We start from the raw sequence: 16,772 nt of genomic DNA on the forward strand, positions 1-16,772 counted from the left end.
AGTGCTAAACGCCATCAATAATATTTGACTGCGATACTCCAGAAAACACCTCCCGCAGAGCTCCACTCCCTGCATAAGTTCAATGCACGACCGGCATCGTGCTCTCTGTACTGGGGTTCCCTGTATCCTGTGGCAGGCTCAGCTGGTGCTCCCGGGCTGCCCGCTCCCTCTGCGGTGGCAGGTGCGTCACCTCAGTCACTGCTCTAGTTCCACTTCTGTCATCGTTCCCACCGCTGTCATCATACCGGCCTCTGCCATCAAACCAACTTCTGTCATCACACCACCAACTTTTTAAATAATTGAGGGCGCGTCTGGCAGTGGTCTCTGCCACCGCCATCCTTGACATTGCTCGATCGATTGCACTTATCGCACCAGCAGCTGTTCTGGATTCTTGTAGCCCCAGACAACTGGGATCTTTTGTGCTGAACACCACCAATTACCACATGAACCTCTTGGATTTTCACATGTGCAGAGCTATTTCTGTCTTCAATGGTTGGGCTTATTTCCAGCTCCCATGCCTGTATGGATTACTCAGTTGTGACTATGTTTACGCTTGTGAGTATTTTTGTTTCAAATGGAATGGTTCCTGAGGTTGGATTAAATGTTGTTATCGTACAGCAATCAATTTGCCTCCAGTGCATCCTCCATTCTGTGGACAGCTTTGTGCTGCAATTAGATGAGAGTTCAAGGTATCCCAACCACACGTCAATGACACTGGCAAATGCCCCATTCACAGACTCTTACAATTTGGAAAATAAGAGGGTTGCGGCAGAAGGGAATAACATAAATGTCCTACAGTAAAATACAGGAGCCTGGAGTACACCACAGGTCCTCTACTTCCACTCCTCGACCATACCTACTGACATCTAAATCACTTTCCAGTAAAACTCAGAACCCTGGATTGCATCAATTTCTTCTGCCTTCCAAGGTGGAGCACCATGGGAACAAGTTTGTGTTACAGCATGAATAACGCAAACCTCCGAATGAGGCAAAAACAGGGCTAAATCGGCCACTTGTCATTGTAGGTCAGTGCTCACCAAATCACTCTAGAGATAGTAGGCAAAGCCAGAATCTGACAAAAAAATGCAAATGTGTGCTTCATTGTGGAAATATTACAACACCCAGTGGGATTAAGAAGTTGTGGGCGTAGCTTGGTCAGTAAAAGAGTGTGTGTGTGTGGGGGGTGGGGCGTTTTGTGGGAGGGGGGGGATGGCGGGGGGGGTGAGGTTCAGATTTTCCAACAATCACGCTGGCAAATAATGTTAAAATACATTATGCGCCAAGCTGGGCTCACAGAGGGGCTGAAGGGGCAGGTGAAAGGGAGAGGAATGGGGAATTGGTAGAGATACTTAATGAGAGAAAACACATTATTTTGTTAAATAACCAAAAAATGTTAAGTCTTTCCAAACAGAGTGAGGGAGAGGTGTTTGTGTCCATTTCTGGTCTTTTTTCTGTATACATTCCTGGTGAAATCCGACAGACATCTCATCATACTCAACTGAAAGCAACTGTACCCAACTATTTAGCACAAAATACATTTATCAGGGTGGGGGATGCAACACCAAGAATACCCTCCCTGAAGCTACGCCCCTGGATACATTTGCGGGTAGGAAATAAGTAAACTGTTTAAATCCGTCAAATGAATGAGCATGCATCACACGCAACAATGTACGTTTGGGCAAAGTTGTTAGTATCGTCTAGCAAAATCTTTGCAGTATGTTTTAGTTTATTCTCTGTGTAATTCCAATGATGAGATTAGGAGGAAACGAATCATTACTAATACGCTGATGTGGGAGAAATTGTCCTTTAAATGTAGGAGAACCCTTCAAATAGTCCGTTTATCACTATCCCAAATCATTCCCAGCCTTAATAATCTGTGAAATTGGCTTTTAAGGCACTGGCTGCATCAACAGAAAATTCCCTTTCTGCCAGCGGTCACTGGGAGCAGCCATGCAGCCTCATCTGCTTGAAACGGAGAGAGAAGGAACTCATTTCAACACTGCAACGAGGAAACTATTTATTAAGCGTATGATAATTACGTAAAAACATGGCGTCCTGTGTCATATTATAGCCAAACTCTGATTAAAATCCAAAGTTTAATTCAGAACTACATTATTCCCGAAAGAGACTCTATCTATTCATTATATTCGCGTTTTGAAAGGTTATGTTGCCCTTTACGCCCGGATTATGAGCTTTATTTAAATTCCAACCCCAGGCTGTGCAAGAAATACCCACTCTGCAACACTATATGTGTCAAAAGATTAACAGTAAAAATGCGTAGATGCAGGTGAACTGGGCATGGCACCATCCAAGATAAGGAACGAGCTAGAAAATTATCCTCCAGCAAAACCCCCTTTACGTATTAAACTGTGGGATAACCATAATCTGTATTTTAACCAATCCAGCATTATCCAGCTCTGTTTATACCCAGACCAGGATTCCAGGGTAGTAGATGTGTCCCCTCTGAATTGACCTCTTCTTCCGTCATACTTGAGTTGGAATCCTTAGCCTAAATTTGTATATATGGCCATATATGCCGCGAATAAGAGAACACAGTTTTGCATTCAAGAGAGGCTGCAAACAGTGAATCATGGAGGTGGCATCCACAGTCATGTGCCGCTGCCCGTGACAGAAAGGAATAGATGTCCTACACTGGATCAGTAGAGTGAAAAAACATACAGCAGTGTGGTAACGGCTATCACCGACACATTGATCCATCCCCGAAGAACTCTAATAGAACCCTTTGGTCTAAAGTATCATAGGAAGCTGGCAGCTCTTACACAACTGAGAATGTAGGCTTCTTTGGGCTCCCTGGGGCAAGAGGTGAGCTGAGAAGTGCTCAAGTCTGCCTGAGGAGCGTTGGAGAAGATTCTGGAGGTGGTGGCCCACTTCAATAATAGCTATGTGTAACTGGACCATTTTTAGGATAGATTTGATGCATCTCTTTAGAAATGTAAATGGAATATAGGTATCTGCTAATACCAAAATCACCTTGATATAACATTAAATCATGCATTTAAAAAATAATATTTAATAATTATTTGCTCTACAGACTCCTTGGTATGTATCATATATTTTCACTTGATTTAACTACAAATGTATGATTCTACTAATGTAGTGGTTCCCAAAGTTCTTTGATCCGTGTCTTCCTTGACCTATTAGCCGCTGGTCACGGCTCCCCATTATGGTGCATTTTTTTGTCGAGTGGAGATGTAAGCCCGGCTTCTTGACTACTTCCATTTTCCCACCTGAAAATAATTGGGATGAAGCAGATGAAGGTTTTATAATCATAGGGCCTTCCTCGTGCCTGCAATCCCTCCACAGTGCCAGCGGTCTGCACATTCATGGATGCAGGTGCTAGGCCCTTCCCTCCAGCCTTTACTGGACACTGTTTGCTAGCGGTGCTCCTACAGCGTCTCTCAGTATACTCCTCTCAGCATGTCTGCATGGTGCACACAGTTCGCACGTGGAGCAGTTGTCATCCTGGGCTTGCTCTCGCTTCTCCACTAAAGCTCACTCTATATGCCAGCAGCTCTCATTCTACATCCCGGTGTGAAGGGATTCACTTTGTACCTGCTGCCCCTTCTCTGCTAAAGCCCCATCAGCTTGCCCAGGAAAGGAGGGGATCAAGTTGGAATCGCTGCCCCATGTACACTCTATCCTCCACACAGTGCCAGTAGCACTCCCTCAATGCTGCAGCAGGAGGAGGCTTACCTTGCATCCGCTGTCCCTCTTCCCTCCCACTTCCCTGGTGTGCCAGCTCTTTGCTGCAGGTGAAGGTGCACACCTTGGGCCTCATACGTCTCTTTGCCAGCACCGTGGCCCCGGGTGAAGGTGCAGGGTGGAAGTTCCCACCTAGGATCTCCTGCTCACAGTGTGTCAGTTCTGAGCCTCGGAGTGGAAATTCATACCAAGCGCCTCTGTCCTTCTCTACATCTGGACCCTCAGTGTGCCACTTTTGTGCCTCGAGGAGCCTGCTGTCCCTCTCTCTACACACCCCTCAGTGCACGCATCCCAGAGTAGAGGTGCTCACCTCGGGTTTGCTGTTGCCGATGGCCCCGGACAGATGGAGCCAGTTTCCTGGTAGCAGTACGGGATCTTGGAGACACAGCAATGAGAGTCCCGTAAAAGAAGACCCCAAGCCCCAATAACCCGCTGCCTCCCCCTCTTCCTCATAGGAGATTGTATGAAACATAGGGAATCTATGTTTAAGAGCTGACCCTAAAAAATGGAATCCGAAGGAGTCCAGGCCACCAGAAATACATAATCACAAATGAAGGATGAAAACTGCATGAAGAAGGTGAGTGCTATCTACACCTGTCGTGAGCCGGGTCTGGGTTTGCAAGGTGGATGAATATTCTTATTGTTTATTTGTCTTGGTTCTTATTTGCTATTTCACTTTAACAGGGGAGTCTCCTCCGTTATGGCAGAGGAACATCGCCCCACTGCTGAAAGCGGCAGGTCCAGCGACGGCTCGTGGAGGGAGTTACGGTGGGGCAGGAGGGTGGGGAGGGGGAGGGGCAGGGGCAGGGTGGAGGTTGCTAAAAACCGGCATATGGATAATTGCAGGTAAGTAAACAATTTAATTAATAAAACGAATTTCGTAGCTCGCACTGCATTGCATTTTGCGATGCAAGGCGCACTACGAAATTCGTTTTATTAATTAAATTGTTTACTTACCTGCAATTATCCATATGCCGGTTTTTAGCAACCTCCACCCTGCCCCTCCCCCTCCCCACCCTCCTGCCCCACCGTAACTCCCTCCACGAGCCGTCGCTGGGCAGGTCAAAATGTGAAATAAAATGATAATAAACCAATTATTAAAACTGCTTTATTATAATTGTGTTTTACCTGTAGGAGCTGGTTAGAATACTACAGCCACCACCTGAGTCCTGAGGACGAGGCCATCAGCAGCCGGAGTGGTAGGCACTAGGCACTATTGTCAGTGCCGATGTCGGTATGGCCGGCCATCTCAGGACGGCCAAATCGGCATGCACACTGACATCTCCATTGCCAGGTGGGGGAAAGAGCAGGTGTAGGCTTCCACTCCCCTTTGGAGAAGAAAACAAGCCCGCTCAGGCCAATATCAGCGCTTCTTTTAAGCACTGTGATTGGCTGTAGGGGAGCCTGGGATGCTATGCTCATGGAAACGGCAGTTTGCTGTTCCTGGAGCAGAAGAGCACAGATGCGAGGGGGGGAGAAGAGGATCGTAGAGGCGGCGGCCGGCAGCAGGAAGGTAAGTGTACTTTTATTTTCTCGTTTTCCCCCTCTCTACCTCTGCGCTGCCCCCCCCACTTCGTGTCGGCAGCAGCCGCCACTGGACTTTAAAATTAACCTGAACGATATTGGATGTCACCTTTAGTAGTGTTGATTTGTATCCTCGTCCTTTGTAATTATATTCCTGCTTCCATGAAAGTTGAAATAAACTGCGGGGATGAAACCCTTTTATAACTCGACTGTTTGTTTTTCTGCAACTTGTGAGGATGATGCATTTTAATTTTCTTCAAATAGAAAACAAAGGTGGAGGGAATATTTTACATTTTCCTATTTTTGTAGCAATTACCTTTTGGAATCCTTATTCTACTTGCTCCTATCAAGAAGTCAGGGAGCTGCACGGATGTGCTTTCTTTCATGTACTGGGTGGGAGTTCTAGCTCAGTAGGTTAAGCCAGATCTGGGTGTAACATGTATATTATGGATTCCAAAGCCGGTAGGGTGGACTCCTACTTACATTCTTCTTTTGCCTATGAAAGAATTACTAATATTCCACCACAATTTCATTTTTGGCGTGCCTTATATGAATAAGGTGATAACAACTGGGCAATTTAAATGCCTGCCTACCATATCATGTTTATCTTCACTCCACAGCATTACAGAGCAGGAACTTGAGTTGACTCTGGGCCACCGAGCACCAGGTGGAAAATGTTTAAAATGGAAAAGGTAAAAAGTCTCAGGTGCACAGTTGTGCCAGGAACGCCAAACTTCCTTGCTTTCAGTTTTGTAAGTATTCACATTTATGTTTTTTTCTCCATTCTCAGTTTTTTAGATAATGAGCCTTGGCCTACCCCGTTGCCCAATTGAGTGGCATTGTACCGCCAATTGTGTATCTTGGATTGTATCATGTTAGCCACATTTCCAACCAGAGGTAATTCGGCTGTCACGCCTCAACAATAGCTGGGGCCACCAGTTAAAGCATAACAATCGAGATGATAGTATACACCAGCCAAGTGAGAGGCGGGGCGGGACAGGGCATGGAGGGGTGAAGTTGACAGACGATGACGAGGGAAAAGAAAATGGAAAAAAACGAAAAACACTCATCTTGTGCTTGCCACATCGCTGACTCTGCAATTACGCGAGCGCATTGTAAGTGTTTTTCTTTTTCTTAATTTTATTTTCCCTCGTCGGCGTCTGTTGATTTCACCCCTCTGCCCCACCTCAGCACTTTTACCTGCACCGACTGCAACTGTTATGCACCCTCGAATAAGTCTACTGCAAATTCTCACCGCCAAGGCAATTGACACAAACAAATCCAGTGACATAACTGTATGGGACTTTAAAATATGTGCGCACGGCTAAGAAAATGTACTGAGAAGTTTGAAATCAAGCTCTGGTGGAACATTAAACTCAGTTCAGGTTTCTTGGTTTTCCACTGCAACTCTTGGCAGAACTGTCAATTCAGTGTGCTCCATACTCAATGTGCATGTGTAAGATATTCGGGCATATTCAGATTGTTTCAGTACACTTTGACGGTGTTCACATTTAGACCTCCCTAAGCTTCGCAACTTAAGTTAGTGCTGCAGGGGAACGTTGTTTACCTGTCTGTTCACATTAAACAACTGAGGCCGTATTACAATAAGCGCTTGTGCGTCCCCTTCTATAATACCGATAGCCCTGGTGCACTTAAAGCGCCAGCGCTACCTTCAGAGGACGTGCCTTCATTTGCATAGGGGCATGCCCTCTGCAAATAAGGGAATTCCTTTGACTCTGCACTCGCACTATATTACAGATGCTGGTGCAGAGACAAAGAAGCCCTCAGGAGGCGCACTGACAGTGCACCATTTGAAAGGTGGCGCACTCTCAGTGCACCCCCTAAGAGCAGCCCTCTGCAGGGGGTCAAGGGGGTCCCATGGACCCCCAGACATCCCCTTGCAGGCAGCCGCTGGCAAGGGGTCTCTATTACCCTTTAAAAGTGAAGGCGGGTGCCGCCTGCACTGTGAAAACACAGAGCATCTGTTATGTGTTATCACATGAATGTGCTGCCCCCAGGGCCGGCCGCGCATACATCATAATAGGGTGCATTGTGATTGTTTGCACCCAGCGCAACTTTTAAAAGGTATGCCGGGCGCAAACAATCACAATGCATAATTCAAACCCCTGATACGCATCTATTCGCGCACCCTTGGCTAGTTTTGGCGGCGCTCCAGGGAAATGCGGTGCACAGATTAGGAACCACTTTTGGGTGAATTTAGGAAGAACAGTTTCACTCATGCTTCACATGCGTACAGAGGTGCACACTGAAAACATACAACATATGTGTCCCTTTGTGCTCATTGTACCTTCTTCTCTGCCCAGAGGACATGAGAAATTTAAGAGCACTGAAAAAGGCATATTCATTTGTAACTAAGGAATATGCCAAGTTTTGTACTGGTCCCAACCCCTTGCTTGCCCTCCCTTCGCGCACATGTTGTTCACAGTTTTTCTTAGTGTGTTTGGCATGACTTATACACATGTAGAGAATTTTGACGATGCTCGCTCAAGGATGTATTGTGAACAAAATGTGCGGTTTTAAATATTTGAGCGCCTTGCCAATCAGAGACTGAAATACATTTGTGTGATATTTCCAAAGTATACAAAACATACTCAAACTGAAATAGCCTTCTTTGAAACTGCCTGGAAGTACCTGGTGTATGTTTTGGGGGTCTCGTAGAGCATTTCCAAGGTCACACATTGTTGTTCTTAAAATACATTAAATGATGTTGCACATTACCAAAACTATTGTTACGCAGATGGTGGGTTTTATCAGATACAAAGATGTCTGATAACACTGCGCACCATTGTGCAAAGTGTAAAGTATTCAATCACTAACGCAGAATATCTCAAGAGCAACCACAAATATCTATGGGGTGAAGGCCACAAATCCACCAGACTTGTATGCGAAGAACTACTTTAAAAACAACAATTTCCTCTTTTGAGCTTCAGCTCCCAGAAGCAAGCAGAACGTTATCATCAAACCTCCCCCAACAATAACAATAGAAGCTGAGTGTTTGAGGTCAGAGCACAGGAAACCTCCAAGATAAGAGCCCTCCAGACTGAAATAATACACATGTATGGGATGTAGTGTGCAAAACACAGGGATCAGATTAAGGCGACGTTTCTCTTTCAATGAAACCTCGGCTTCCGATCCCAAATAGCCTCAACTTGCCAACAATTTTCTTTTTGATGTAGGCAGCCTCAACCTTTATATTATTGAGCGATTTATTTTCAGAAAAAGCTAAAGAAATCATGATCAATAGTGTTAATCTTAAGTCTCTTAAAACATCATAGACTTTTGACATAGTCACCTAAAAATTTGGAACGGACAGGTACAAATACTATTTTTTACTACATACATATGAAACTCTTAGTTCTAACACCCTTCTCATTCATGAGGGCTGCAAACAACACAGTTGTTAGTGTTTCCTAGTTGAAGGTTGTTATCCCATTCCATTGGCTTGGTTTCATCCTTCTTTCCACATAGATGGACTAGGCCTGTCACACATTTATTTTCTCAACACATTTCATTCGTTTAATCAGTGTCACTGCTTGAGCACGATCAATGGCGTATGAAATCTGTTTTTATCAGCAAGCCATCAACACTGTGCTTGCCATGAAATGTCCCACCAAGTTGGCTCTGTTGTCTTTTGCACAATAATGTACAAGTGTTGTGCACCTGGCGAGAATCTTGTCGGTAAATAGCCTACAATTCTGATTAGCACTTTCTGGAGTGCGTGAACCCAGAAATTCATTCTAAAATCAGTAATTCTGTTTTTGACGTCATGTGCCAACACGATTCTCACCTGGATATCTGAATTTGCACACGGGCAGGTAGAACATGTGCAATTAACACAAGGGCAGGTACAGACCAACTTGGAATCCCATTTTGGGAGCAATGGGAACTCAGTACAAAAACAGAATTATCTGCTGGTTGGAATCAGGTCTTGAGATGTAGTTTGCATCCCAAACAGGATTGTAAGTCAAACACAAATTGCACCTGACAAGGATAGTTTCTCCTGAAATTTTCAGCAGATAAAATCTGTCTTATAGTGTGGAAGCAAGTAGAGCGCATGCACTATTTCAGTCTATGGAAATATGGAGTTAATGGGCTATAGGCATGTTATTTTCCATTTGGATGCATCGAACTCAGAATCGACTGCAAACTACAGACCAGTTAATTAGTAGAGCCAAGGCTTTCGCAAATTAGCAATGGTGGAATCTGCACCTAGTTTGTGCAGGTCTGTTGTAATCAGGCACTTTGATAGAAACTTTGTCCCCAGACATTGTCAATTAATTGAAATTCCACTGATTTATTACGGTTTTGCACATCTATAGTTGACAAACCATGGGTTCAGAAATATCAAATTAGTAGCGAACCTATTTTTCATTTAATTTAGATTCTTGAATGCAAATTCAGTAGTTCAACCCAACAAATAAGTGGCTGAGTTTTTCTGAGATCCATCATAACGAACAGTCTACTTTGGAAGCATTAGTGTAGGATGGTCCAACACATGCTCAGAGGGGCTGGATACATGTTAGATTAATGGGTTGACCACTCCCTTTGACATTAATGCCCATTTACATATAGAGTGTCTAAATTTATCTGGATCCTCAGAAACCATTAAATGGCTCTAGTCCTCGTGGACCTACATTAGACTACTTTCCATTAAGATATTTCCATGTCTTGTTGTGGCAAATTCAAAGACGCACGGGCAAAGGACTTATCTAACGTTTCACGATGGAGCGAGCGTGCTATTACTTCAAGCAATGGGATTAACCACTAGGCCCACATGACGTCGAAAACTTCCTAGTGGTCATTGTAAAAATGTTTGCCCATTAGAAAATAAGTGAATACATTCATCAACAAGCCTTGTAGTCCAACGCAAATTTAGCGTTATGCTCCAAAACAAAGAAACATCTTGTGACAAAGTTACAAAGTGTAGGCGAGACAAAAGATTAAGATTGATGTGCTGGGTGGAAATATGCCAGAACACTTTTTGTGGGGCCCCAGACAACACTCCTCTGAGTGGAAACCGCTCAACGTTTTTAGATGAAGTGTGGGACTATACATACTTCCTGGCCGATTTTTGACCAACAGCTGTGCCCCTCCCTACTGGGCCACTTGAGTCCTCCAGTTGCCCACGGTGAGCTGTGTAATGCGTGTTCAGCACGAGGGCCTTCTGAGAAGAGAAGTTTAATATGTACCAAAGGATGTATTCCTTGAGCGGACTCTGGTACCTTATAGGATTCCGCTGCTTACACAACTCTTGAGCGGTGCCTTCAGCAGACGACTGTTTCTAAACGGGGGGCAGTCCTGTAGGCCATCAACTCAGAAACCATCTGAGGCGGTTCCATGTTGCAAGCAGAGTCAGGGTATCAGATTTAAGTTGCATATTGCACATAATGATAATACATAGCCAGGAATTAGGAGCACTGCTGTAGGGGTATCAAGTTTTCATGCTCAGTTGCTCACCATGCGTTTCCAGATGTTTGCGGCACATTTCACTCGCTCGAATGGCCCAGTTACTTTACAATGAATTATTTATACACGATCCCGTGATCAGTTACACATCCCGCTCCCGGGGATAGACTGAGTGATAAATTGTGATGTATAAATGAGATGTAGTTTGACAGATATGACAGGAAAGATATGGTGTTTAAACCTGGGCTTCTCGCTCGGCAGCAAAGTGCATTAACTACCGGGCAATTAAAGTGACAAATGGAAGCCAATTTAAAGCACACAAGTATAAAAAAAAGCACATATTCCAGTCCTTGAAAAAATCTGCCATCCGCACTTTGGAAGCTTTAGTTCGGAGACAACGTTGATGTGTGTGTCGGCTGGACCCATAACCGCAGCCCGAAGCCCTACACTGTGCGCCTGTAGCAAAGAAATGTGCAAATCATTTCAGCCAAACCTGCACAACTGCCATTAATTAGGAATGTTTGAAGGGCCGTTAAGTGCAAGCAGACAGCAGAAGGCTGACGGGAAAATCTGTGACAGGATAAACTCATGCAACATGTCTCACTCTGTGTCACTCAAAAATGATAATAACAAATGTGCTGCAGGATTTGAAACCCCTGCGCCCACGAGCAAGCACAGAAGCTGCAACAGCTTTTCCATGTCAGATTTCAGTCCCTGCGCTCCAGAAAGCTTGCAGGCCTCACTCAAATGTCGGGAGGTTGCCACACGCAGACAAATCTCCCAGGCCAAATATTTAATGATTCAAGTTTAAATAGGCTAAAGGAAATGTAAACGATAAGGAAAGTTATACAACTTAGGAACACTTTTCGAGCAAATTGAAGAATGTGCTTTCTCGTGCTGGATGCACACGACTGAATATTCCGATCAATCTCTCAGCAGTGATAATCGGGATCTATAATTTTATTTAAAAAAATATATCGCCTTTGCTATGCTGAATTTGCCAAAAAAGAAACTAAAAAGAGTAAAATATATAATTGCAAGTAGATTTCAATCTGGAACGGTGCAATTTGCCAGAAAGAGTGTGATTTCTTTTAGTTTGCTTTTGTAGGCTTGGTAGGTATAGAACATACGTTAAAAAGGTCCATGTATGGATATTTCCTTCTTCCTAAATCATGAAAAAAAAACTAGAAGCTGGGGAAACAAAGTTTTTGGAAGTTGGGTGGGTAGGAAAAAGGCAATGCTTGAGGCGTAAATTAGCCTCCACCCCAAGGTGGCAAATATACCCAGTTCTTGAGCTCATACATTTTGTGCGGTATATCCATGTCTTATCTCGGCTATACTGCCTGTATGATCTGGCTATATTCACTGACTAGCCTTTATTCCATGCTTCCGTTATCTTTCACACTCCTTTCCAAACCTCCAATTTTTTGGTAGGGCTGACATTAAATTGTCAATCCAAGACGCACACCTGAAGCCTCATCCATGGAGTGTCCGTAGAAAACTGCCTTTTAATCAGCCATTTGCATTCTAGAACCGGTGTCCCACCATGCTTGCCTCGTCAATTTGTTACTCTGTCTCTGCTTGCCTGTTCCTTAACGCTGTGAATTATTGGTTTGCGTGATGTCAAAAACAATGAGAATCTAGGCCGCCTGCTTCACTGGAAGAAGTAATTTGCAACACAGTATCATTATTCTCCACCTGTCATTACCTCAAGCCATAGGTTTGCTCTGGACTCACAATCATAGCTGGAAATAATCCTCCAGCTCCCACCACACATGTCCTTTGAGATATGCAAGTTCTTCTGATCCTGTGTTACAAAACACCGGCATCGTGCTATGGAGTATCCCGTATTCGTACTGACTGTACAGACTGGTGCCCCAGTGGTAATTCTGAATCTACAACAAGACAGCCTATGGAAAGTGGTGGTGTGAATATCAAGCACTTCTGATGCGCTTGAGGAAATGGAGAGAAAAGTTGCGATGATCAGTAATTGTATGGTGACAGATAGTGCAAGAAAGGCAGAATATTGAGTGTGGACTGGTCCTTTTTAATTTCCCATTGCTGTGCCTCCATATACTCTTGACATGAGGCACGAATAATGAGGTACAATTCTTCAGATGAGTCAGAGGGTCTTATTGAACAAACAAAGAAAATAAATCAAGGGGGCACAATTTGTGGGTGGCTGTAGTGTCTACTCTGTCATACCGGTACAGTAAGGAAGTCTGCACCTTACAAATCCATAATTTGCCAGTCTAGTTTGCTTTCCTAATATCTTTGACCACTTAGACAAATCTACACCTCAATCTCTCCCACAAAATTGCAGTAGATTTCCTCTGATTTTATCAAATTTTGCACAAATGGGGGACAAGTTATAAGAGTACAGAATTATAGGGGGGTCCCAAATAGCATGTTACGTGGGAACCCCGTATGGAACACCCTATGTGAAAAGTAAAAATAATGCAAAATTGATTGATCTATCAATTCAGCAACCTGCCACAACTAGCACCAGAGCAGAAAACAATGTTCTGGAGGAAATATAGAAGCAAATGTTTGAGATGGGATAGAGTGCAATCCGTTTGACCCCTTCTCCTCATTTACGTATCTCAGAAGAAAGAGGTTCTCATGAATTATGTTCATCATTAAAGATTCTCCTTGGTACCCTAACAATTCCAGTAGGAATGATACCTCATAATACATATTACAATTTGTTTAATCAGTGTTGTGGTCCGTCTCAAAAGATTAAAATGTCATCTATACCGTATTTTGACAACAAGAAAAATCATACAATTCTGAATAACGCACAATGATAAAAGTTAAAGTTATAGACACACTCACCATCATCAGCATCGGTGACATTAAAAATGAGAATGGTTGATCCCAAAGGAAGATTCTCCATCAAGGATGTGCTGTATGAGGACATGGCGAAGATTGGAGCATTGTCATTGACGTCGAGGATGTTAAAATAAACTTTGACGGATGTGGACTGCCCACCTCCATCTTCAGCACGGACAGTGAGTATATAATACTGCTGAACCTCATAATCCAGAAGACGGGTCACATTGAACACTCCTGTCACTGGGTTCAGGAAAAACATGCCATCTTCATCATCTTCACTCACAGCATATGTAATTTCACCATTGACCCCTGAATCATCATCCGTGGCCAAGATGGCAGCTACTATAGAACCTGAGGTGCAAAGAGAAAAAACACAGTGAGAAAAATGGTTGGCATTTCCCAAATTAAAAAATAAGTATGAAGGATATGCTTGAGTAAAAGTAAAACATCTGAAAACCATTTTCTAGATCGCAGTGAAGGGTTCAAAGATAAGAAGTCATTTTGATACTTGAAAGATTTGCCCAGAGATCAAGTACATATGTACAGCTGTGAGCTATAAACACTAGAGGCCTCCTTGGTACTAGCGTATACTTGTTTTTATTTCTTTTTTTCCTATTTTCTTTGTTCTCACAACATTAATGGCTCAATAACATGCTGATGTAAAAAGAATTCTAGAGCAAAATTAACAGCACAATTGACTCCACAGGCAGCTGCAGTAAATGACTGCATGCTGGGAGGTGGGGAGCCTGTGGTTCCTGTGTCTTCTGCAGAAAGAATTCCCTCGGAAGGTGCACTGACTGTGCACCAACTCTATGGGGCGCACAGTCAGTGCGACTCCTAATGGCTTATTTGTCTTTGCATCTGCATCTATAAAATGGGTTGGGTGCAAAGGCAAAGGCTTCCTTGATATGCATGGGACCATGCCACCGTACAAATGAGAGATCACTACCTTGCAATCACACATATAACACGAGTGCAAACTGTACATGGAAGCATCTGCGGACCTTTCAGTAATTCCAAAGGGCATTGAGGCACAGAGAGTTAATGAAACAAGAAGGTCCACCTCGAAGAGTGCTCCAGCGTAGTCGCCAGTCGCAGCACGCTCCGTCCCACAGCGGGCGGGAAGACCCCGATGATGAAGCATGACACCAGGGGCCCTTTTGGTGTGTGAGGGGTATTTTAACAAACATTGTGTATGCCTTACATTTCTAGACATACAATAAACCTCTTCGAGGTGGATCTTTTTGTTTCATAAAACTTTGTTTGGAGGATGCATCCACCACAGTACTCTTAGGAGCACTACCTCTTTACTCCCTAATCTTTGATTTGGTTTAACAGAGAAGTAATGCACAGCCCACTTGGGACCATTCCCATAATACATCCCCAGACCTTCATTCAGAAGCGGCTTGTATGATCACCACATCACTGTGTCCAGAATATTATTTAATCAAGAGCAGACTTGCAATGGCACAGAAACAGTGACACTGATGCCCACCTTTAAAGAGACTATAGATGACATTTAATTAAAATCATAGCAAACTAATGACTTCAAACTTCTCTGCAGTATCCTCAAATGCTGCCTCTCACAATTCTTTCATGAAAGAGTTATTATTATTATTATTATGTTTCTTATATAGCGCCAGAATCGACCCCCGAAGGGGTATCTCCGCGCTTGCCTTGGGAACCCGTTCTGGCTTTTCCCTGTGAGATAGCCCCTACAGGGCATCCCCAAGGTGAAAGCCAGGCATCCCGCCGCAGGGGGCCGTTGTGGAGATTAAGCAAGCTTAATGCCCAGAGTTGCAGAGTGTGAACCCATGATTAGGTCAGGCACCGAAGCGAGAATTATCGAGTCCATGGACATTTGAGCTCAAGACCCTGCTGCGTCTGGAATTGAACCCTGGTCCCGGGTCTGACCTCTGCTTCAGGGTCTGCCTGCTCTAACCAGTGAGCCACACTTAAACATGGCTCTGAAAACCGTAGAGGTTGTTTATGTTGATAAGAAACAAAATACCTATTAAAGATTGTAAAGTTCTAAAAGGTTGGACTGGGCAGTTTTAAAATGCTCCTCTACGGGAGGAGCCAAGCTTGCGACCGAGATGGCCGCATTGTAGCTCGGCTCCGTCAACCTCCTGCCTGAAACACATATCCTGTCCTTCATCCTGCCCCGAGGAGACACATTTGGCGGAATATGGGAAGGTGAAACTCTGCTCGCACTTACCGTCTGGCCTGGGGGCTCCGGGGTGCTCCGGAGCCTCTGCGGCGTGCGGGCCGGGTACTCTCCTGTGACGCTCGGCCGGAGTGGGGCATCGACGCCGGCCCCAGGTGGAGGAGAGGGGTCGGCTGAAGAGGCCATTGTGCGGTTGTGCCGGTGGCGACTGACCGGGCCCGGTCTGGTGGCCCGGGAGCTCTGTTGCGGGGCGCGGCCCGCCTCGGACGGGGGTAGACCGTACAGGAGGCTTGTCCCCCCTTTGTTGTCCTGTCCGGCCATCTTGAAGCCCTTCGCCCGGAATCGGCGGGCGGCGCCCGTGAGACGGTGGTGCCGGCGACCCCTTGTTTTTGGCGGCCCACCTTTCTGCACCAAGATTGCCATTACCGGGGCTCGACGGAACTCCGGTGGGCCTTATTCGACGGCCCGGTCCGGGGGTTGAGGAGCGGAGCGTCCCTGCTTCACTGACAAAATGGCGGCCGGTGCCCTGGGTCCCGGACCTGTTTGGGGCGGCGAGTCTGGTCTGTCGAAATGCACGATGGCTGAAGCTTGTGGGAGTGAGCCCACGATTGGCGATGTCCTCGCCGCCCTATGCTCTTGGCGTGCGGCCATGGCCTTTGACGTAGCTGTGCAAGATTGCGGTTCTGCCGCCATGTCTGTTGGGCCGTCCCCCATGAATGCGGCCCGACTGAAGAAGGGTGTTGCTTTGCCTCCCTCGGCTGTTGCAGAGAGTGATGCCGCCGCTCATCTGGGAGACCGTATGTCTGCGACCCCGAACCTCCAGGAAGTTTTGATTGTGGCGGACATGGGTGAGGGCCCCACGTCGGGGCCCGTCCAGGTCAGTCTGGCTGGGGAGCTCGGCGGCTGTTTGACTCGAACTGCTTTGGTGGGGTCCCATGGCTGCCCCGCGGGGGATACCTCACCCCCTTGGGCAGCGGGACCACACCCGGACTGTTTGCTTCTCCTGATGTTGCTCTTTGACAATTTGGTCTTCTGCCGCCATTGTTTGCATTGCTGCTCGAGACTGGGATCCCCTGTTTTGTACCCTTGGCCTGCC

At 45.4% G+C, this 16,772-nt stretch overlaps 1 protein-coding gene across 1 annotated transcript in view; it reads right to left on the bottom strand.

Moving 5' to 3' along the window:
* The window catches only part of FAT4 (FAT atypical cadherin 4), a 376,496-nt gene that overhangs the window by 157,586 nt on the left and 202,138 nt on the right, over positions 1 to 16,772 (bottom strand). Inside the window, exon 4 of the mRNA XM_086962185.1 lies at positions 13,510 to 13,860. Within this exon, the coding sequence (XP_086818311.1) occupies positions 13,510 to 13,860 (351 nt within the window). The remainder of the gene's footprint in view (positions 1 to 13,509; positions 13,861 to 16,772) is intronic.

Source organism: Lissotriton vulgaris, chromosome 3_1 (assembly GCF_964263255.1).
Source record: "Lissotriton vulgaris chromosome 3_1, aLisVul1.2, whole genome shotgun sequence".
Taxonomy (NCBI): domain Eukaryota; kingdom Metazoa; phylum Chordata; class Amphibia; order Caudata; family Salamandridae; genus Lissotriton; species Lissotriton vulgaris.